This window comes from Solea solea, chromosome 6 (genome assembly GCF_958295425.1).
Source record: "Solea solea chromosome 6, fSolSol10.1, whole genome shotgun sequence".
In the NCBI taxonomy this organism is placed as follows: domain Eukaryota; kingdom Metazoa; phylum Chordata; class Actinopteri; order Pleuronectiformes; family Soleidae; genus Solea; species Solea solea.
The window spans coordinates 12081744-12104823 of record NC_081139.1 but is presented as its reverse complement, the minus strand read 5'-3'; the positions used below and the strand labels follow the sequence as shown (position 1 = coordinate 12104823).

At 39.6% G+C, this 23080-nt stretch overlaps 1 protein-coding gene across 8 annotated transcripts in view; it reads right to left on the bottom strand.

Moving 5' to 3' along the window:
* Positions 1 to 23080, bottom strand: part of chd6 (chromodomain helicase DNA binding protein 6) — a 68662-nt gene that overhangs the window by 27080 nt on the left and 18502 nt on the right. For 7 of the 8 annotated variants that reach the window (XM_058632708.1, XM_058632710.1, XM_058632709.1 and 4 more), the window contains exons 3-16: positions 12024 to 12645; positions 10920 to 11052; positions 9450 to 9600; positions 8464 to 8613; positions 8064 to 8129; positions 7847 to 7908; positions 5352 to 5469; positions 4353 to 4439; positions 3926 to 4063; positions 2755 to 2876; positions 2328 to 2571; positions 1469 to 1645; positions 1135 to 1278; positions 637 to 735 (exon numbers count right to left, since the gene is read on the bottom strand). In XM_058632708.1, the coding sequence (XP_058488691.1) occupies positions 637 to 735; positions 1135 to 1278; positions 1469 to 1645; positions 2328 to 2571; positions 2755 to 2876; positions 3926 to 4063; positions 4353 to 4439; positions 5352 to 5469; positions 7847 to 7908; positions 8064 to 8129; positions 8464 to 8613; positions 9450 to 9600; positions 10920 to 11052; positions 12024 to 12645 (2313 nt within the window). The remainder of the gene's footprint in view (positions 1 to 636; positions 736 to 1134; positions 1279 to 1468; positions 1646 to 2327; positions 2572 to 2754; positions 2877 to 3925; positions 4064 to 4352; positions 4440 to 5351; positions 5470 to 7846; positions 7909 to 8063; positions 8130 to 8463; positions 8614 to 9449; positions 9601 to 10919; positions 11053 to 12023; positions 12646 to 23080) is intronic. The other variant, XM_058632711.1, reaches the window with a different exon arrangement.

Here is a 23080-nt window from a genome sequence, read left to right as displayed (position 1 = left end):
CCTCCACCTAGTGCTGATTGATTGATTGTGATTGAGATAAAACATCTAATCATTTGTATAATTGCTAGTTATCCTGTTCAGTAACCTAAACAAAGAAAGACACAATGGACGCGAACATTTCCCACAGTGTGATGCTGATACTTCAATATTTAAGCTAATTTTTATTATCAAATATAGTTCATAAAGACTCATGTTTGGCAGCCCATGGCCAAGAGGAAAGCAATTGGGCTTGTAACCAGAGAGTTGCCAGTTCAAATCCCAGGGCAGGTCACGGTCTGAGTGCCCCCGAGCAAGGCACCCAATCCTCAATTGCTCCCCAGGCACAAACAAGTGCTGGCCCATGCGCCTGTGCCCAGCTTGTGTGTGTGTGTGTGTGTGTGTGTGTGCGTGTGTGTGCGTGTGCGTGTGTGTATTAAGGATGGTTTAAATGCAGAGGTCAAATTCACTATCACTAATTGGTTTATGTGTTATAAACAATTCTCATTGGACACATTAATGACAGAGCTGAATCATTTAAATGAACAAAAAGTTGTAAATTGGATAAAATATCTTCATAATATACAAAGAGCTTAAATACAAAAGACATAAACTGAATGAGAATGCAGCAGTAATGTTATTTTTTTTTTTTAACTCTACCTCTATAATGGTTTCTTCTTTTGGTGCCAGATTTTTTTCTACATCATCTTTCAGTCTTCTCAGCATCATGGGCTTCAAAATGGCCTGAAGCTTTTTCACCTGAGGGAGAGGAGAGAAGAGGGGAGGGAAGGGGTAAATGTGACCATGAAAGCACATTTGGTCACATTTGTAAATTCCTTTCTCTAATGTCAACACTAAATATATATTTGCTAAAACACAGAGATGAAATAAAACACAGCTGCAGCAACAAGGCACTGCTAGAAAACGAAGGGGATGGGATGTATTCAATACAAACACTACCAACTTCCTACAGCTGCCTTTCTAAGTACAACAGACTTAAAAAGGGACGTTTAAAAACAGTAATAAAGAAGAACTAGATACATAATTTATTATTTCGGTTTCATTTTCCTTGGATATAACCACTCACTTCATTAGTCACAATGCAACCAGTAACAAGCAATTCATGGCATGTAACATCTACTTTATATGCATACATACCTGTTCCTCTGTTTTCAGATCTCCAAACTCTTCCAGGAAGCTGCTTTCTGAAGGAAACTGCTGTGGCTCCAAGAAGTTCAACAGACTAAACAACTCTTCCACAGAATTCTGCAGAGGGGTTCCTGTTAGCAGAACCTTGTGTTCCTGTGAGAAACATTAATATACAAATATGAGTTAAGAGTTCTTTTTTTATTCACAAGTATTCTAAAAATGTCCATCACTCCACACAAATCTGTCTACAGCAAGACACCTGTCATACATGTCATGATTTGTTGGCAGAGTAGATCAGACCCTAGAGCTTTGATATCAAGCATGAAGAGACACAAAGACTGACCAGATTCATGAGTTTGAGTCCCTCCAGTAGTTTGCAGTTCCTGTTCTTCAGACGGTGAGCTTCATCGATCACCACACAGCGCCAGTGCAGCTTCCTCAGCTCTGGACAGTCGGCCATGATCATCTCAAAAGTGGTGATCAACCCTTGAAACTTCAGTACACCGGGGATGGTGTTACCCTGAGGGCAAGAGGAAATGAAATTTTAAATAATTGTACTAGAAAGTAAAGAGTAGCTGCACAACTGTCTTCAATTTAATTACAACTCCTGAGCCCAGGTTATTATACTTATACAACTTATTATGTACAGCTGCATTCTACTGTAATGGTAACTACATTTAAGTTTAGAAACTTTAAATATATATAGGTTACACACAGTCCACTTACCTAGGTTCAATTCTTTTTTTCTAAAACTGTTTATACATAACTTTAACACAGTTCATTTTAGTGCAATTACTTTGCTAATACTATTTATATGCTGTATATTGGTACTTATGTATTCAGTTCTTGGATATTTGATACAGAAATAAATATTGTATTGTATATAATCTTTTTTTATATTGTTAATGTAGTATGTGAATCTTAGTATAGGCTGTGAATCTGTTGTTTTCTGTTCTTGGTTGGAGTAGCTGTAACAAAAGCAATTTTTCCCCAGTGATCGATGAAATATTCCTGATTCTGAAAACATCCAAGACTAGATATGTACTTGGTACAATGGTAGCAACAGAGTAACCAGATTTCCTTTTAAAGAGGCCACAGCCGAATGCCAGCACTTTGAAGGATGTACTTCACTTCTTTGTATTGTGAGGACATCACACAGCTGACACTGATTCACTGAGTGAGGGATGAGCGGCGAACACTACCTGCGCGTCCCTGTGAAACATCTCGTACTGTTGGATCATCTGTCGGCTGATCTGAGAGCCATGATACACGATGACGTTCATGTGCGTCCATGTGCGAAACTCCCTCTCCCAGTTGGTGATGGTGGACAGTGGGGCTATGATGAGGAAGGGGCCGCGGATCCCCATGCTGAAGATCTCATACAGAAAGGTGATGGACTGGATGGTCTTTCCCAAACCCATTTCATCTGCCAGGATACAGTTTTTCCTTGGTAGAAAAAAAGACAGCATAAGAGAGAGAAAGAGGGGCTCAATAACACATTACAATATTGTGTTAACTGGTGGGGTTACTGTGAATTATGGGTAAAAATCAGTTAAAGCATATATAAAGCATATGTATTGACATATTGTCCACTTAAATCCAGATTATCGATTATTATTGATTATTCACCTGTTATACCAGTTGAACAATAACCAGTTCATTCCCTCTAACTGGTATTCTCTGAGCTGGTTTCCGTTCCTGTAATCTCTGGAGTCCTCCAACTTCTTCCACTTTTCTGGTGGAGGCCTCTCCTGTAACATGAGCACATAAACATTGTTCGTATCCACTGACTCGTTATGTCATGACTTCACCATTTCAGTGAAAATACGATTATTACCAACCCCCTAACCAGTTTATTTGAGGTGCTGAAAGTGTGACATTAAACATAAAATGTAAATTATGCTGCCAATAAATAATCTAGAGGTGAGGTCAGTGTTGAAATGATAAAGGCAAAAGAGAGGGAATGGTTTGTTTGGGTCTCTCTCCTATAGATTAAGGAGGCTGTTGTATTCAACATCCAGCAGATAAAATCATCAGCGAACATCTCTGATCTGCTCATATTAAAACGGCCTTGTTTTTGTCTGTGCTTCAAAGGGACACCCGTGCTGAGCAATTAGGCAAAGATGTGCAGACGAGAGTGGGTTAAAGGGCAACAGATGTTTTACACGTACTTGCTAGTGAAGGTTTTCAAAACCTTTGTGTCACAAAAAACAACAGTACCAGCTTGAGAAGAAAGTAAACCTCAGAGTGCTGATTTGTGTTTGCACTCATTAACACTAAAAACAGAAACAAGGCCAAGAATTTGAATTTAAGAAGAAATTACTGTGGAGACGTGGGAAGCAAAGATTTTCCTGCAGCATAAAACCATTATTGTGTTGTGTTGTCTTTTTGTTTTCTTTGCTTCTCTAACCAAATCAATCTGTCAGTGTATTCTTTGAGTATTATGTTATCTTTGGTATATCATATCAGCTAGTTGAAGATATCTGTCCTGTTCATCACATCTCTCAATAATTTAAAATATACCATACTCACAGTCAGATTTTGGGTAATATTAACATGATGTGACACCGTGGTATTGTTTATGCTTTATCGTAATAATAGCAATCACAAAAAAAAAACAAATATCATCAAAAAGGTTATAATATAGCAGTTTAATGGATCTGTAAATGGGGCTTTTTCTTGGAGACAAAAACAGTGTGTTTTTTTCCGTCTCTTTTCTCTATTATGTCAAAGTGTTGCATCAAACTCAACACTTATTCCTCTCCCTTCTGTAATCGTCTTTTGTTATGGTTCTACTCACAATGTGTCTCAGGTCTGCCGGCAGTTTCTGGATCTCCTCAAACTCTTTAACCTTCTCTGGGTCCAGATCCTCCTGCAGCTCCCACGTCGCCTCCTCGTATGAGAGACTGCACCATTTAACGAGGTAATGGGTCACCTCCTATAAGAACAGAAACAAAAACAGGTAGTGTGTCTACTTTTAAAATAGATCACTGTTGCTGCATGCACAGCTGCGTCCACACTACTCTGGAGACAAAAAATGAAAACACTGCTGGTTTATTTAAGGTCTGGATGGGCAGAGATTGGCCTTGTATCACAACAACATTTTTAAAATTAAAAATAATGAGTGTGGGCATAGCCTGTCTTTGCCACGATACGGAGGACCATCAGAAATATTTCATTTCATACCACTGCTGCAGACAGTGCGTCTATGTTCAATCATTACGTACCTCTCCTGTCTCCGTATCTGTGGTAACGGCCACCTCCAGCACTCTGTCCACCTCTATATAGTCTGGATTAAATATATCTTCATCAGGCTGGAAAGGGGAACACAAAGAGACGATAAGAGATTATATTATTTTCATAAAGCAACAGCCTGAAAAATGTCAATAGAAAGTCTTTATTGTTATTGTACAGCGCAAGAAAATTGGAAGTGCTTTTTTCTGAAAATCAGTGAAAGCTCCACTGCGGAACCTCTATCGCTCCCTGAGGACTTGCCTGAGTAATTACCAAAATAGTGTGGTCTATATGACCTATTTCTGTCTCTCCCGCCGTCCCTCTCTCATGCATACACACACCCACAGAAGAGCAAGAAGCAGTGCTGTCTTCTGATGTTTATTTGAACAGTGTTTATCTATTATAAACATAGCGTTACTACTTACAAACACAAACTTCACATTGACATTATTGCACAGATTGGATGCTGGATTTTCTAAAACATATGAATGCATTGCATCTGTCTTATTTATGAATTGGTGGAGGATAAAGTTCAATGTTACGCAAAGCCATGCGTCTGTAGACAAGATTTGATTGATAATGTGCTAACACAAACTAATTCTGAATCCTGCTGATTACGATTCACCCCTTAGTCCTTTTTATTTCTCATGAAAACCTTTGACTGATGCCACAAATTAATTGCAACAACGTATGCTGCCTTGACGTTTGAGTTATTCAGTAAATTATGCTTCTATGTTGAGGAGTTGCCAGGTTACAGTTAACCTGCTGACCTCTTTGACACGTTTAGCTCTTTGCTGAGACCCTGGATGAACGTGCTGTGAATAATCAGGTACTGTGACCTTTTCAATGCACAACTGAAGTCATCAGGTTTACATCTTTATAATTGCTTTGTGATGCAGACTAATGGCTTTGATAATGATTTAGCACGATAATAAAACATGAATTTTGGTCATCTAGCCACACTGGGAAATGAGGATGATGGTGATGGTTACCTCTGTGAACAGGTGTTTCATCTGAGCCTGTTTGGTCCTGAAGCGTTTGATCTTCTGGTGGATTCTGGGATCCTTCTCAAGCTCCTCCAGAGTGGCCCATTTGCAGTGAAGGTAGGAACTACAAAACAACAGACAAGACGAAAATGAACAAACTGATGTAATATAATGTATGTTGTAAATATTTTAGCATATAATGAACAATAACCAGTCCTATTGTGGGCACTAAAATTTAGCTTCAAAATTCCAGTTATGTTGTTGAGTAATGCAAGAGAAGTGCTTTTGCAGACCAGTATGATGTCACACTCATGTTCACCTTTTGGAAATGTTTTTTTTTTAGATTTATACAATGATCAAGATAATGTTTACGATAATGCACTGCATGAACATTTTTTGTAGGCACTAAATTGATTGAAAAATGTGAAGTGGCATTTAGAATAAGTGCTTGAAAATTAAAATACAATAAAAATGCAGTGGAGAGATGATTGAACAACTTAATTAATGAACACGGTCGTTCTGATAAGGTGTACATGAGGTCAGAAAGAAGTTTGGGATCAGAGAACAGGCACAGCTTTACTTTTTAATGAGCATGAGCCATGATTCCTCCTCTGTACCCTCTACACTGTTCAGACAATCATATTTATCTTCATTTTCATCTTCATGTTTATGTTTATCTTCACTCTTACAGCAAGGGGACAAATAAAGAATTAGTAAAGACTTCTCTAATCATTAGTCCACGGGAATGCAGCACAAATGTTACTATGGCTACAGTTTGACACGCACAATTTAATCCATTAAACACAATCTATAAATGGACACATTTACAGTAAATGTTGCTGCAGTGAACAAGGTGGTAGTCAGTGTGCTGCAGATATACTCTCTTTACATCTACTTCTACATCTGACAGTAGGGATGCACGAAATTGCACTTTTTGCCGATATTCAATGTGGCAAGAATTCGGGGGTGCTTGGGCCGATAACCGATACCAATACCGATATCCATATGTTATTACCTGCGTTTCGTACTTAAGTTGCAGCAGATGTAGATACACATTTTCTTCCTTGTGTAAAATAAATAAATATGAAAAAGTAAAAGAGGAAGCAGGCATGGATGTCGAGGACATAGCTGTCATTATCATTTTGGGGGACCTTGGCGTACTTGCTGATAGTCCTATAATTAATTTTAAAGCCAATAGCTGGCGATATCGTTATTGCGCCGATAATATCGTGCATCCCTATCTGACAGTGTATGATGTATAGTCAGGATTTTTACACTTCAGATATACTTTACTGTCGCTCTTTGATTTGTGAATAATACATTGCATATACAAATGTACAGCATTCACTGTATGATTTTCAGTTTCAATTAAAGGCAGACAAAAATCTGCTACGTCTTATTATTCACCCTTGAGAATAAATTCCAATCATAAGAACGACTGGACGACTGCGTAGGACCACTCTTAAACACGGAAAAAGCCGGAAAACAAATATGATGCTCTCCAGAGAACGCCAGACCAAGCTCCGCAAGCCGAGTCTCAGTTAGATGAACAAAAACTCTCTCCCACAACAGCTACGTACTGCTGAGAAGCACTTAACTGACTATGGAGACTAGACCACAGCTGAAAAACAGTCCATGTGTGCAAATGTCAACCTCTCTGGGAGAAATCAATGTCATATAATAATAATAACTATCAACTCAAAAAAGTTAAAGCTCTCCTGATATGTGCTCATTACTCACGAGAGTGATTTGATGCTTGACAAGTCATAATTATTAAAAACAATGTCTTTGACCATATCAGCATTTATGGTCAGATCAGTTTGGTCAGATGTTAGTTTATAGACGCTAGCTTTTAAAGCTAGGACACACCAAAGAAACTTTGTAATGAAGGCAAACCACAGTATCAGATCACATCACCACTGTGTCGGCCCGTTTCAGTCAAAAAACTGTTGTAACTCTCCAGATCAGCAGATGACAGCAGTCTGGAAACTGCAAGAAACCGGAAGGCCCACAACACGCACACAAAATAACGCCCAGGGAATACGGCTTGAATCATGAGAATGCCAGATTAGATGAAGGAGGAAAATAAAAGAGGAGAAGAGGCTTCCTGGGGTGATTGATGAGAAAAGAGAACAGCTTTGCGTGTTTACTTTTATAAAGCCAATCAGAGTCATTTATTTTCCACCTGACAGTGATGCAACACTGTATCTGCAATGTCATGCCAACTGCACTCCATTTAAGCACATAGCCAGCAGAGTTAATGGTGATGCTGCTTTGCATTACACAGAGTATGCATGGACAGTGTACACAGTTTTTACTATCAAGCATAACGTTCACTTTCGTTCACTAGGCATGACAGGTCCCCAAAAACCACAAAACAGAGACAATTAAACACCCCACTTCAAAAAACAAAGCCATTGAAATGTCAGCTAAATCAAACTCCTAAAATATAAACTTCCAAAATATAAAATGTACAACTGAATGATGATGAAGAAACTCACAAATTTCTGTATTTGACGTAAAACTCCTCCGTCTCCTCCGCTTGGTCCTCTGACGATGGTGTCTAAAGAGAAACATTTAAAACAATAAATAAACAAAAGAGTGAACAAAAGCAAGAGATGTCAGAATAAAGCTCAAATAATTTTATGTGTTGTTGTAGTTTTAGCATTCATTGATTATCTATTTAAAACAGTCCCATTCATAATAACATCAGTTCACCTCTTTCTTTGCGGTTCTGACAGACAGGATTTTCTCAATGATGTTGGCCTCGTCTTCAGGTGGTTCCTTAGAGACAAAGGCACAGGGAAAATGTTCAGGCCTCAAGAGATGAAGGTCAGTTCACAGATTCAGCACATTCCACAGTTACAAACACTTGACACAAAAAGTTTCAGTAATTGCTAAATGTATCATTCACCGTCTCTCCACCCCGCTTGTACACTGCACTATTAACAGAGAGAAAGCCTCCCTCACAGACAGGGGACATCTCACACACAGACAAACAACTTTGATACTGTTCATATATCAGATGGGGGGGGTGTTGACTGAGGCAAGATGGACTACTAAAGTGAGTAAGCTAAGAAAAGGGAAGACAAACCAAAAACAAAGTGGGGATCTTTACCTCAGCCTGCCACGCCAGAGCAGTTGCATTGAGTGCTGAGATGCGACCGGCTCCAAGGACTGCGATGGTCTCTCCGTCATCGTCCACCACCTTAAAGTCCAAATCCTCATTATACTTCCTCCTCTTGACTTGTCGTCCTGACCGCCGCTTCTACAGATTTGAAGAAAGATGTTGAAGAGGGGAGATGGAGGGGAAAGTGAGATATGAGAAAATAAGGATGGTTTTAGAGTGATGGAGAAAAGATAAAAGGGAGTTAAAAGGATGATCCGGCGATGGAGAAATGGAGAATATAACACCATGAGATATTAGGGTGAAATAAGGGGAAGAAAGTGAGAAATAAGAGAGGGAAGAGAGAGAGGTGAGATGGAAGTAGGAAATGTAGAGGTAAAATGGTGAACGTGTGAAAGGAGAACAGTGGAAAGGAATGCATGACATAGGATGAGATCAAACAAGAGGAAGAGGAATAGAAGTAAACGAGGAATGAAGGCCAATAAAATTCTTAATTTGCTGCTACTAGTTAATGTCTCTAAAAAAAATAGGGAATCTGAACCATTTCAACAAAAGTCCTCATCTACTTATAGATTTTAACCCTGATTATTTAAAAAAATAATAATAATCTTTTTACCCACATGACCACTGATGTAAGTATCACAAATGTGTTGACTGCCAACTGCAGGAGGTCAATTAGAGCACCAAAGCACAGGAACATTTGTAATGTGTTTAATGTTCTTTGAGATAATAGGGGTCACAAGTCTCTGACCTCATTAATTTGGGCTTTGGGATGTGAGGTGTAACTGCCATCTTGAAGTGATTGATGTGAAAAGTAATCCCTAACACAACAGTTAATGTTATCATTCTCACTGCCTCTTTTCCTTTGGGAACTTGTCTAAGTTGTTTCTAACAATATACAGTACATCATCTTTAACTAAATGTCTAAGGCATAATAAAAAGCTACTGCTCGTAATAAAAAGTTACTGTCCCCTTACCGCAGTATCCAAAGGGTCCTGGCTGTCCTCACCCATGTTGAGGGTAGACATTGAGGTAGTGTCATCACTCTCCGCACCCTCCTGGACAGCCACTTCCTGGTTTCTCCTCTTCCCCTTCTTCTTCTTCTCCACTGGCGCTACACCAGGATCTCTACAAGAGATGGAGAATTCTGATGAGCAATTATCCATAACAGCATCTTCACTGGAAACCTGTCTCATCCCATTGGGATTTGCAGAGGTCCAGTTACAATAGTTAAGTCTGACTGAAATATTGCATCTTTAACAAATCTCTCCCTGGTAACATTATTTCCTGACTGGGAAAGGGAAGTCAACGAGAAAAATCAAGGTGTTTCATTGACTATACTGTGGTGACCTATATATTGGACTTCTATTATGTTGCTACTGAGAAAGCGACACTTACTGTCACCATTTTATTTAAACCTAGTTTTAATACTCAACTCTTCTGTCATTTACCTCATAAAATTGTTGCTTTCTTGCTTTCACTTCCTCTCTATTTTCCATATTATATTATCATGACCATGACTCTTTGATCGCAATCAGGCTCTGGAACTATCAGACTCTCAGCCTCAACATATCACACAAATGTCCTTGTATCCCTCTGGAATTTGTCCAGAGGGATCCTCACTCTTTAGTAATACAAGTACTTTATGGTGTGCTTGAGCAGAAAATAGAAATAATCACACATTCTCATACAGAGGTTGCGCAAGACTTTTTCGGAGTCTGTCATTTTGACTGACAGGGTCATAAAAATCCTGTCATAATCAATTTTTACCGGTCACTTTAAATGATAATAATGACATATTCAATTGCATTGTTCATATTGTAGTGGAATATGAACAGTTAACCTGTGGCCTAAACACAGTCTCACACCTTCCTCCTGGTCCACATGGACTTAAATCGTGTGCCTGCTTGCGCGTAGTTGCGCGTGGTAGGAAAACATGCGCTCCTTCTGCACCAGTGGATCAGCTGCACCGGTCACAGACGCGCTCCAAAGCCTCCTGTCCATAGCTCTTTAACACGCTGTCAGCACTACAAGGATAGCGAGATGCATTGAGTACGGTGTCCAGGTCAGAAATTATGCTCAGATTCTCCGATGGGAATCTTTATTTTGTCGCACAACATTTTTCTATCCGCCCTCCTCAGCCAGGAGAACTCCCGCTCCCACTGAACTCGCCTAACCTCCTTACTGCCGCTTCCTCGCTCCGCTGAGGCCAAGGGCTGAGTTTGTCCTTCATCTGCATATATCCCTCTTTTTTCACCTCTTTTATCAACATAGTTTTTAGGGGTGTGGATTGCAATCTGTCAAAATGACAGATGGCTCTCAGATTTTTCCGTCACCGTTTAAAAAAAACGGTCAATGACGGAAAATATTCGGTTAACGCGACCCCTGTTCTCATATCACTTTTTCTTTCTCTTATCATTAGTAACTCCCAAGTCCTATTGACCTACCTGGGTTTGCGGCCCCTCTGTTTTGGGGCTGAGGGGGCTGGAGTCTTACTGTTGGCCTGGCCATGATTCTTGGCCTGGGCACTCTGCGTCTGCACTGGGATCTTAGCATGAAGTCCTGGAGGAGGAGCTGCTGCTGGAGAAGATGGGAAGAGAAAAGAGTGACAAATAGAGAAAACATGGGTATGAGGGATGAGGGTATGAGGGAACCATTCAAACTCACATTCACTCCTGTGGTTAAATTTCGAAGAGGGCTCGCATCTTCAGACTGGCACTGGCGCAGTTTTTGATTCAAAATGAGTTTTCCCAGCCTTGAATGCTAATGAAACCAAACACCCACACACAAAACAAGCACACTTACTGAGTCTTAATTAAATCACATCATCATAAAAACTAATTTATCCTGACATGTCTGATCATGATTTAAAAACATTTAAGGATAGCACATGATCTGCATATTCCAATTGATGTTTAAATGTTTCAGAGTCTACAAGTTATGAGTCTACAGTTTTTACTCTACATCTCAAGTGTTTAGGTTTGTCCAAACACCAAATATATGCATGCAGATATTAGACAGAAAATACTAACATTTAAAAGAGAACTTCTCACTCATCAATAGTTAATCAACATGTTTGGCTATTAATTTTGGTGGACTGATAAATAATTAATCAAAGTAGTTGTAGCCACCCTTCCCTATAAAAAATGATTCCAACAGTTTTTCTCCAGTTCATTATAAATATATATTAGATAAAAGCTAAAAAAAAAAAAATAAAGTAATAACATGGATCTCATAAAAATCTCATGTAAAAGACCTGTAAAAAAATCTGTATAAATTAACATTTTCATCAGTTAAATTTTTTCTTTTGAAATTGATGATCAAAATAAAATGTCACAATTTCCCAATGAAGAGAAAAACGGTCAATTGTCCCATTTTATATTTTTCAGTGTGTTTGATACATTTATACATCAGTCAGGCTCTTCTTGAGGCTGATTTTTCAACACTAAAAAGAAATTCAAAAGTCCTCCCATCCGACACACAGACACACAAACTTCACTCAGATACATGACCATTAAAAACCATCATTAACACACACACAGACAGCATACTTTGATTTGTGGGTAGACGAGGTAGGACCTTGACCTTCGGTTTCCTTCCCCTTTTGCCAGGAACTTTAACGGGTACTTGAGCTGTTTCGGCGGCTGCAGACATTTTCCCAACTGCCACATTCTTCAGGCCTGCCCCGCTCTCTTTCCTGCCCTCCTTCTCTTTACTCCTGCGCTCCTTTCGCTCTTTGCTTGGCTTGGGCTCCTTGCTCTTCCTCAGTGTGACCACCGTTGCCTCCCTCTGATCCTTTCGTTTCTTTGGTTTGCTGCTCTCCCTTTCCTCCACCTCCACTCTCTCCCATTCTCTCTTGTCCTTTTTCTTTCGTTTCTTCTTCACCCTGCCCCCGCCTCCTCCATCGTCCTCCTCGCTCATGGAGGAGGGAGGCCTCGGGGCTCCTCCGGAGTGCTTAGTGGCGTGGGCCCCAGTGACCGTGCAGTGATTAGACACCGCCGTGCTGCCCACAGGGGTTATGAGGCGGAGCTGGTCCTTAGGGCCCAAGACCAGGTGTCCCCGTGGGATCGTAGGGACTGTAGTTTGTGCGTTGCTGTTTTGGTCCGAGGCAGAGGAGGAGGCCGCTGCAGCAGAGGCCAGAGGTGGCGTGTGCTTCAGGAGACCAGTGAACATCTAAAAATGTAAAGTTAGAAAATACACATTAAGTTTATCGCTATAAATTGTAATTTATGATTAACAGCTCTATTTGACTATTTTTCCATTAGCCACTGATCTTGTGTTTCACATTAAAAGCGTTTCAGCAGCTTTCCTGATTAGCTTTTAATGTGAGACATCGGCAGAGGGTGTTAGGTTTCAATGACAGATCTGTTACCAATGATTAAAACCAGCAAAAACAACTCGTAGAAACAACTAATGAACGCAGCATCTCAGTTAAAGAGAAAAACTATTTCACTGTTTATACCCCCACTTTACTTACACTGAGAAGCACTACACTGGAGAAAAGCTTCTGTTTGCGCTGCTGGAGGCACTTCTTCACTTGTCTTGGATAAAAGCCAAATGAGCCAAATGCTTGCACTGTTCCTTATTTTAATGCCATCTATTATGTAAAATGTACAGTTTTAATTGGAATCAAGTGTTAGGCATCGTTTAGTATTTATTTATTCAGGAAGTTTCTTGAGGTAAAAAATGTCTTTTACGAGGGAGAAGTACCGATAAATGTATTGTATTCTTTTTTATTTATTTTTAATTAAATGTTTTTCATAATTGAAAATTGCATAAATGGGTGACATGGCAAGTTATCATAGCGATGAACGCAGTTCATGCAGTTTCCTTGAGCTCTTGAGTTTTGTTTAGCTTCTTTCAGCTCATTCTTTTGGCTCAACTGTTCTGATTCAGTCTTATTATTCTCATTGACCTTGATTCAGCAGCAGCAGCAGAGGCTATCTACAGCCTATGTTCTCAAACTATAGTACTCACACCACCAGCGGTACGTGAACGCCCCCCAAGTGGTACTTATGGAAATATCAGAAATATATACGAGGGCTGTGAGTGGAGTGGACCAGAGGGATTTTGACTGGAGCGTGGAGCAGCAGCATGTGTGAGTAAGGGGAGGACGATGATGATGAAGGAGCAGCTGCACTCTCACGGCTACAAGTGGAACTGGAATCCTCGGGAAGACTGCCTCCACATCGATGTCCTCTCTGACCCACTTCTCAGCACCCATAAGTTAATGTATTTGTAGTCACCATCACAATATCAACACTGATCGTCACATTTATTTCTATTCTGGTTAAAACCTTCTTGTAATGCTAGCATTTCTCCTCCTTTTTCTATCTCTCTGTCTCTCACGCACACCCCCACCCCAACACTTTGACAGCAGACACATCTGCTCCATCAGACTTGTTAAAAACCTAATTTCGTTCTCGGGAACAAACGTGACGTTAGCGTGTATCTGAATACAGTGCGAGTGCAGCAAAATCGGATGTGATCGCAGGAGATGCATCTAGGACACAATTTGATTTGAATTTGTGCATTCCTGCTGTGAGATTAACTGAGCCCTTAAGTCCCATATTAATGATTTTATCTTGAGTGCACAAGTAAAAAGTGGGTTATTATTATCTGCGCACGAGATCCATTAGGGATCCCTCCTCTGTGCTTTGTTTCACCCTGTGAGGAAGAGTTGAAGTGTCAGTTACAGAGTGGCTCTGGCTAAAACGAGTTGACAATAATTTTAGGGCTGCAACAACTTATCCATTAATCAATTATGAATCAATTACTAAATTGATTCATTTGGCAACTATTTTGAATATAGGTCAATCAGTTTAAGGTTTCTCCTGATATTTTCTGGTTTATTTCCTTTAGCTAACAAAGGAATCACTGAAACTAACTCATTTTGGTTTGTGGACAAAACAAATGATCATTTATTTGACATTTTATGTATTTAATCGAGAAAATAAATGACAGATTACTGGATTATGAAAATAAGGTTGCAGCTCATAATAAATTATCCTATTCCATAGTCTATATATGAATTTGGTCTTATGTGTGCCACTGCATTTTAACATTGGTCAAAAGGACCTCAATATTTTCTCAGGTAAGTACTTCTAGACCACGGGTCTGGTGCTGTCACAGGGGATCAAATTGGGCTTAAGGGTTTAAGAGCATCTTGGAGAATTTAGAGGCTTATACTGTAAACCTGATGTTTCCTTCATTCTGGTTAGTTTAAGGCTAGAAAACAAAAGCAGAGATTAAATAGGCTGTGTATTGAGACTATTGGACAGATTGTCTAATATCTGCATTGGAGAAATTGTAATGTTGCTTTGTATCAGGGTCAAGAGGAGTCTGGTTAACATGTTCACCCCAGCAGATACTTAATATTTAGTGGGAAATCCTTTGCTGTGCATTGTGTTTTTTAAGATGTTTTATCATATCACTTGTGTTGAGGGAGATACTTTACAGCCCTCCTCTTGACTGTTCCACTTTTGTCATCGCTTATCTTAAAGTATTTCCAAACTGCTGACATAGTGACACATCCACTTATTGCCACACACCTGCTCAGCTCACTTATAAGAAGATATGTAATGTGGTTTCTGGTGCAGCAGTATGGGAGTAGTTTTATGAATACACAAGGGCAACATCAAACCCAACTGGTATTAATATCGGTGCATCCCTGCGTCTCAAGAAATCTCTTCATCCACTAACCAAAACGACTCCAAACGCTGTATTACATGCCATGCCTGTACGTGGCGCTGTAACACTGCTACACCAAAAATGCAGAAGAAAACACTGAACATGCATATTAAGCATGCACCCTGCAAGCATTTTGGTTATTGTTTCTTTTATTTATTTTATAATTGAATAAGTATACATTACAATGTATACAATCACAGAAACAGAGACGATAAGGCGATAATAAAGTGATTAGACCAAACAAAACACAAAAGGAGAATGAACGACGACAAAGATAGCGACAGTATGACATTATTGTTTTCCCAAAGTAGCGCAATGGTCGTCGACATGAAAATACAAGGGTGCTGTTTTGAGAATTTCCCACTGTGGGACCCGTTTTGAGAAATAGCTTTTCAGGGCTGCCAAAAAGCCATTTTTCATGTGGATAAAACACCAATGAGATAAAAGACTTGCTTTCATGTAGACAGCCCCTCAGACAGTCACCTCAATGTTTCCACCATCCTCCTGAACTATCCTCAAAACTGGTGAAAAACAGTATGCAGCCGCCATAACCATAACCCTCAACTCTTCCAGGACGCTTCAGCAGGTTTAACAGAGCCATTTTCATGTCCGCACCATTTCCAAGCCGACTAACTTGCAGCCGTACTGTGAAAGAGATGAGATGTTGATTTTCAGCATGGCTACATTGTGTCAGTGTAGTACATGGCCTAATAGTTCTATCTAGCAAAATAAAAAATGCAGAGACATGTCAATATCCACTGGTGACTTTATATCTGTGAGTTAAAGCTTACAACTCAGTGATGTTATATGTGGCTTTTGAATTATGTGTTTGTACTCCTCTGTATCCATCAAAGTACTGTCACCTTTAACGGTCGCACCTGCTAAAAATCAAAGTCAATTTCCATCACTTCCGTACATTTTTACAGCCATTTAAATTCACAGTAACAGCCTTTTGAATTCACAAGTTCAAGAACTGAAAGTCAGATCCAAGGCTCCCCACAGAGACCAGATTCACCCTGATGGCTGTGATGCTTCACTGCTGATTAAAGTCTCTTCAACTTCAACTGCAAATACATATACATGCAAAAAGAGTAGATTAAGCTAAAATTACATCATTTGTTATAAAAAGGTTTTTTAAACTAATGTCGCACTAATTGCACAAATATCCTTTCTAAGACAAAGCTTTCATTTCAAGTTGCTCATTACTCATGGGATTGCTGCAAACAAAGCTCAATGCCACATTTCTCAACAGCTGTCATAAATTTGAATTGCATAATTAAATTCAGGATAAAATAGACCAAAAATGTACAATGATTTCACATAGACACAATTCATATAGTTTAGATGTCTGACATGACAAGAGCTGCAATAGTATCCTCAGTCAATCCAAAAACACATGGGTACACATCAGGTACAGAGCTGCAGATTAAACTATGAGGTCTGACTGCAACTGTATGAGCGGGTGAGAGGGAACACACAAGCAATCCCAAGGTAAATAGTGCTGCACATAGCTGAACAATGAGGCAACAGAATAGGTAGGTTAGCAGGTAAGAAGCACGAAGTTAGACATCTCTTATGTTATAATGTGAAGTGTAAAAAATATTGGTTTATTATGAAACTGTGGACAAATAAGAATATAGCGGGCCTCAAGAGTCTAGATAATTGATGGGAACATAATTAATTCAGTTAGTTAATTCTGTTGCAGTTTTATGTGGAAGTTATTTGGTGTCCTTGGACATTGTATTGTATGTTTTTCCAAAGCTGAACTGTTTGAATTGAATGAAACAGAGCAGCAGCACTGACCAGGACGACAATAACAACAAACCACCTTATAGAATTCCATTCTATGATGTGAGATAGAACTCCACTCTATATGTGGTGAGAGTCTGCCTGACCATGGATATGAGAAAGAGTGTAAATGAATCATTCTTCGTGATGAATAATAATGTGTCACCTGATTGATCCCTGCAGGAAAAATTGTCTTCACTTAGCCAAACCACATGAAGGTCAGAGCAGAGGGTCTATTTAACATCACATGGAACTGGTGGGAAGAGAGTTTCTCGTTCGAGAACACATGAATGCAACCTCCTAACGTAAAACCCCAAGGCTCAGAGAAAACAAAATATTTTGTTCTGGTCTTGTTTTCAACTCTCTTGTTTCCCGTGCCTTCTTAAGCAAGAAATGCAAGGACTTTTAAAGGGCAACTGAAGGATCTAACAAAATGAAGTTACAATAATAATCATTTTTATAATCAAAACTATCCAAATGTACAGAAGCACAGTGACCATTACAGAAAGTGCAACTTGAATGTGTTATGCTTTGATGCAGACTGTGCACAGCAAAATTATACATTGTTGAGTCAGAGACGTGTTTAAAAGCTGAAGAGTGAGAAGACAAATGAGGGGAGGCATTAGGAGCTTATTTACAAATATAAAGTCACAAGAAATCTATCTATTAATGCAAGTAACTTTTGTCTGTCTGTCTGTCTGTCTTAATTGCATAACTGTCCAACAGGTCACTTGTTGGGCTTCAAACTGCTTCTGCCCCATTTCATAAAGCACAATGGGCACCCTGCCCAACCCCAACCCCCAGCTGCTCTCTGCAGCCTTACTTAATAACAGGCCAACACACTGTTAGACTAATTAGACTAATAGCGTTTCACTAATGAGCCACTAATATAAAAAAGTTTAAAAATGAAGCCAAGAAAAAGACAAGCATTTCTATTATTTATTGTTACTAATTTAACCAAGCATCGTTATTGACCTGTTCAACCATCTGTTGAGAGAAATGCATGAAATGAATTTGAAGCCCATGCACCGTATGAATGCTGCTGCAAACAGACCAGTGCGCAGGAGGAACTATGAAAACCACTAAACCTTAACATATGACATCTACCACAAAAGGGAAATAAAGCCCTTACAAACATTGAAAGAGTAACTGTCTGATGATCAGCCAAACTCTCAATATTTATAACTAAGCAATACTGGATGAGGAAATGTGCCTTCATACCTGATCTGAAGGTCGTGTCAAGGGTAGGAGAGTCAATAAGGTACTACAGAGGTGTGTGTGTGTGTGTGCGCGCACATGCGTGCATTCAGAATTGACTTTAGCTGCTAACAGACCGATGGCTACAAACAGAGTTGTCTCTCTGGTGTAAACCCAGCACTAGAAGCACTAAACCCACTTTACATAAAAGACTATGTTGCTGCTGTTTCAGGCTCATGCTCACCACTGACTCATATTTGTTTACCCACACTTCTTCTTGTCTATACAATGTTATGGGATAGATCCATCGTCTGCAGGATTAAATACCATGTTCACTGTCGGCTGCAGATACACCGTTCTAATTGATGAAAGAAAAGACTGAAGAGGAACACACATATGAACATGCAACACAATCCCTCAGCCATGTGTGTATTTTGTATTTCAACATTACAAGTCATAGTGTAGATTTTCTATGGTGTCTTCTTTGTTTTTTTGCTTCCATAAACCAGGCTGCACTAGATAGACTGGTAAATGGTCTGAAGGTTTGCAGTGCATTTAAAAAGCATTTAAAATCAGTTACAGGTAACATTTACATAAAGCTATAAAGTAAATAATGGTTAAAGTTTATTCTGTAAATTAAATGCTCCAGACGTCACATGACTCGGTTCATGTTGGCATGAAAAGCTCATTACAGCACAGTATGTAGTAAGTATACCAGTATGTTTTCATGCTGTAAGTGTTCATTGTGCACTTCAAATCCATGGAGATCAAGCAATATATCACAGAACCTGACAGACAGAATTCATCTGATCTTTACAATACCTCCGGGTGCTAATCAGGAGCATAAAAACTGCCGGAGTGAACATTATTCCAAACCTGCGGCATTACGACATCTTCAACTTTTCCTCATTCTACTCCAGAGAACACTCTGGAGCAGTTGGCGTCTAGATTCACAGCTTCCTGGTCGGCAGTTAAGGGGAAACTTAACTTACAAGGATCATGCCCCTGACATTGTCAAATAGAGCAAACGTTTTACTAACGTCATATTGTGTCAATATGCAATATAACTGCCCACCATGAAGCCGCAAATCTAGACGCAAACTTCAGCATTGTGATCACGACAGTACCTGATATGAAGGGATCACTCAACAAACAGAATCAGCTGCCTGTGGGTTCCCATCACTCCGTCGTCTACTCTCACTTTGAGGATGTTTTATAGCAGTGATCTACCCCTGCCATCCTTGAGATCTTTGGTAAACCAGTAAAATGCTCTCCAATTAGCCTGTCCCCAGCTGTTTCAGCATCCTGGTACACAACAGCTATCCACCATCTTCAATTTTCATGAATACACCGGGTGAATATATATGCTGCAAGTTATACATACAGTATCTGTGGATGTGAACACCGCCGTTTCCTGTCAAAATGACATGCATTGCTTTGTTTGTGCGACGTCAGCTATCAGAGCTCTCGTGACTCATGCGCATGAAGAAAGCTGCAAAAAATACCTCTAAAGTGCATTTTAAAGCAACAGTCATCCTTGCTTTGCCTTCAAGTTAGTGTTTCAATCACAAAGCGTAGCGACTAGAACCAAACTACCAAACAGAATAACACAAATACTATGTGTACCATAACACCACTAATTGAAGCATAGGAAGAAGAGTCAAAATGCAGTCAGAGTCAATGTCTAATTAATACAAAAGACAATGGTATACAACTGGGGGGGGGGGGGGGGGGGGGGGGGGGGGGGGTTAAAAAAAACCAACATAAATTGATGAAGTGAGTCACTAAAAGGTACAGCTGGTGAAATATAACCCCATTAATACCAGTCAAAGGAGGAGGAAAGTCCCCAAATCATCTACTTGAGCAAATATTAATGGTATTTATTTCTACACCAATGTAAAATCCATATAAAAAATAGGTTTAAGTTATAACACATAACACACACTTTTCTACAAAGCTTTAGTCCTTCACAAATCGAATTTTAGCTGTGAACTTTCCTCCTGCAATAGTACAAAATGTGCCGCAGCTTTAATTATTAAATGCACATTAAATTCATGAATTAACAATAAGACAATGTGCTGCTGCTTGAATATAAACTTATTCCGTTGGTTCACAGCGGTACAGGTTCGTATGTGATGTTTCCATACTTATTTCATGACCAGTTTATTTTTGCTCTTGTCAGAAGAAGGGATTGTGATTCCAAAAAATGAGCCTGTGGCATTACGAGGACTTTTAAAAGGTTAAGCTTTGAAAACGCAGCCCGTCAACAACACGGTTATGTCGAAGTCATTGATTCCACACAATGCACCTACACGTACATGTGGTTGACAGAGGTTGTCGTGAAAAATGACTGCATGGTTCCTATGACAGCAAAGCAGAGGGAGGGATAGATGGTCTAAAACTGGCTGATGAGCCTCACTGTATTTAGAAACCACAGAACAGGAATGCACATGTGCACTGTGAAGGGACGACCGTGTCGGGTCAGGCCAACGTGGAAAGGATTGAGTGATGTCTAGGCGTGTTGGTCCACAACGAACCATGTGTGTATTTTTGTCAGTGTAAAAAGGATAAGACAAAAACTGTGCATGTGCCATGTTGATATATAGCCAGGATATGTGAGAAGTGGAGCAGGTGCATGTGTCTCTTTGTAGCTGCTGCGTGGATGCGGTAAGAACGGGTACGACATGCCGTGTGCCGTGAGGCCAATGCAGACGCATTAACACACTCCGCTTCTCGCACAGGTATGAGGAATCAACTCAGTGCATCACTCAGTCACACACACACACTCATACATACAAACATAGGCACAAATAGCAAACTCAACAGTCTGACGGTTCGGGAATGGGGGGTATCACGGCCGTTGCCATGGAAACTGGCTCTCCGTGCTTAAACTGCAGGGAGCGGGGAGGCGGACGTAAACACACTGTCACCATGGTAACCCCTTCATTGCCAGCAGCTCCCAACTGTCGGTCTGTCGGTCTGTCTGTCTCATGGACATATTGGTTCCCTCTTTGTATCTGGTGTTAGACTGCATGTCAGAAACCTGTCCATCTATGTCCTGTCTCTGATGAGATGAGAGACTCAACAACAAGACACTGACGTATTTGAGGGTGCAATAACATCCATTTTCATCACCTGTGAAGTCACCGGTTGTCATGCTTTCCTTTATTCGGCCAAGCGACGTTAATACTAGAGTTTTTAACTCATCTGTGTTTTTTGTCTAAATTATTAGGCAAAAGTCAGATTCTTTGTGATAAAGAGAGACACTTCAAAACTGATCTGATTTCTAAATGTTTTTATTTATTTATTTATTTGTTGAATTTATTATTTATAGTTTATTCGGAAGGGACATTGCATGTTAATGAATATTGTGAATGTAAACACACCCGATTATAGCCAAAGGCTAGTTTTCCATCTGTTGTCCCCAAAGATGTGAACAGAGGCAAAATGCAGCTTTTCAAAGTCAAGTAAAATCATACATATACATTACATTTACTGCTTTGGAGGGGGTTACAACAAGGGTTGCAAATGTGATGCATCTTCCATAATTGATATTTTAACAGACTAATTAGAAATTATTGGTTAATCCCTAAGAATAAATGATACAATCAAACAGAACAGAATAATAGTGGTCTACAAGGAGTAGTCCCCCATATGTTCCTTCCTTCTTTGCTGCTTCACTTTAGCTCCATTCATAGTGAGGTCAAAGTTCAGGGTCAGATTGAGTGTCCTTGAAGCTGACAGGGACTTAATGTCTTGCTTAAGGACACTTAAGCAAGGATGCACTATTAAAATAAATTTAAAAATTACAGAAACAACAACTAAGACAATTTTCTTTAAAGCTAATTGAGATCTAGTGTGTTTGTCAAAACAGATTTTCTTTAAGTACAATCTCCAAAAATAAGGATTTTACATGAATGTTCTTGACTGTGGTTTTCCTCTCACTTTCTTTTGAGAAACAGATTTTAATCTGGCCATATATGTGTAACCACTGGAGATCAGAAGCTCTGAAAACATCAGTCTGGATCCTGCTGAGCCATAGAGGACAGTTTTCCCTAAGGAGAAGCACAGCATGAGCAGAGACTTATTACTTATCAGGTTTCCAGCAGGGCGATGGATTCTTACCCCAATCAGTTTTATTCTATACTCACACCTTGGGTTGCCAGTTGAAACTGAATAGCGAAAAACACAGGGTCAAGGCCTGGAAGCTGTTTAAGTGCAAGGAAAAATAAGATTCATATGTTTGCCTAGTTTTAACCAGGCCCAAAAAGATAAGTCCAGCTGGACTTAAAATTACCCCATTTCCTCCTGGGGTTAAGCGGGGAGACAACATTTGTTTTGTTTTCTTTTTCTGAATAACATATTTTTTTGTGCTTATTTTTTTTTACCATCAACAGTGTTTCTGTTTCATTGTGTACACCTTTTAAAACTCAGTGCGTGTTGTGTGTGACGAAGGGCATGGATGTTATCTGGGCCACTTGCACTGGAATGAGTAACGCAACAGAATCTCTACCCGCCAAGTAGGCCACATTTGCATGATGCCACAAACTTCACCTGACATGAAAAGCTGAAATAAAAAATGGTGGATCACTTGACTAACAGCAGTCGGCACCCATCTCTGTTAAATGTTCTTAAAAGAACTTGAGTCTTTCAGTGAGGGCTGGATTAAAAAAAATTATTGTTTGATGTTCAAATTCATTCTAACAGATTACAAATAATAAGTATTATAAATAATTTCAAAACATATTTTTGGGGAAAAAAGTGACAGTCATAAAAGGGGACATGCATTTGCTCCTAGTTCAAAACTCTATTGAGGCTTCTTCACTATATAGTCTCTGATTGAAGACAGCATGTTGTTTATTTCAGCCTATTTCACCATGCGGTGTGTGAATACTGTATTTCACAACATCTTCACTCACATGAGGGACCCTTG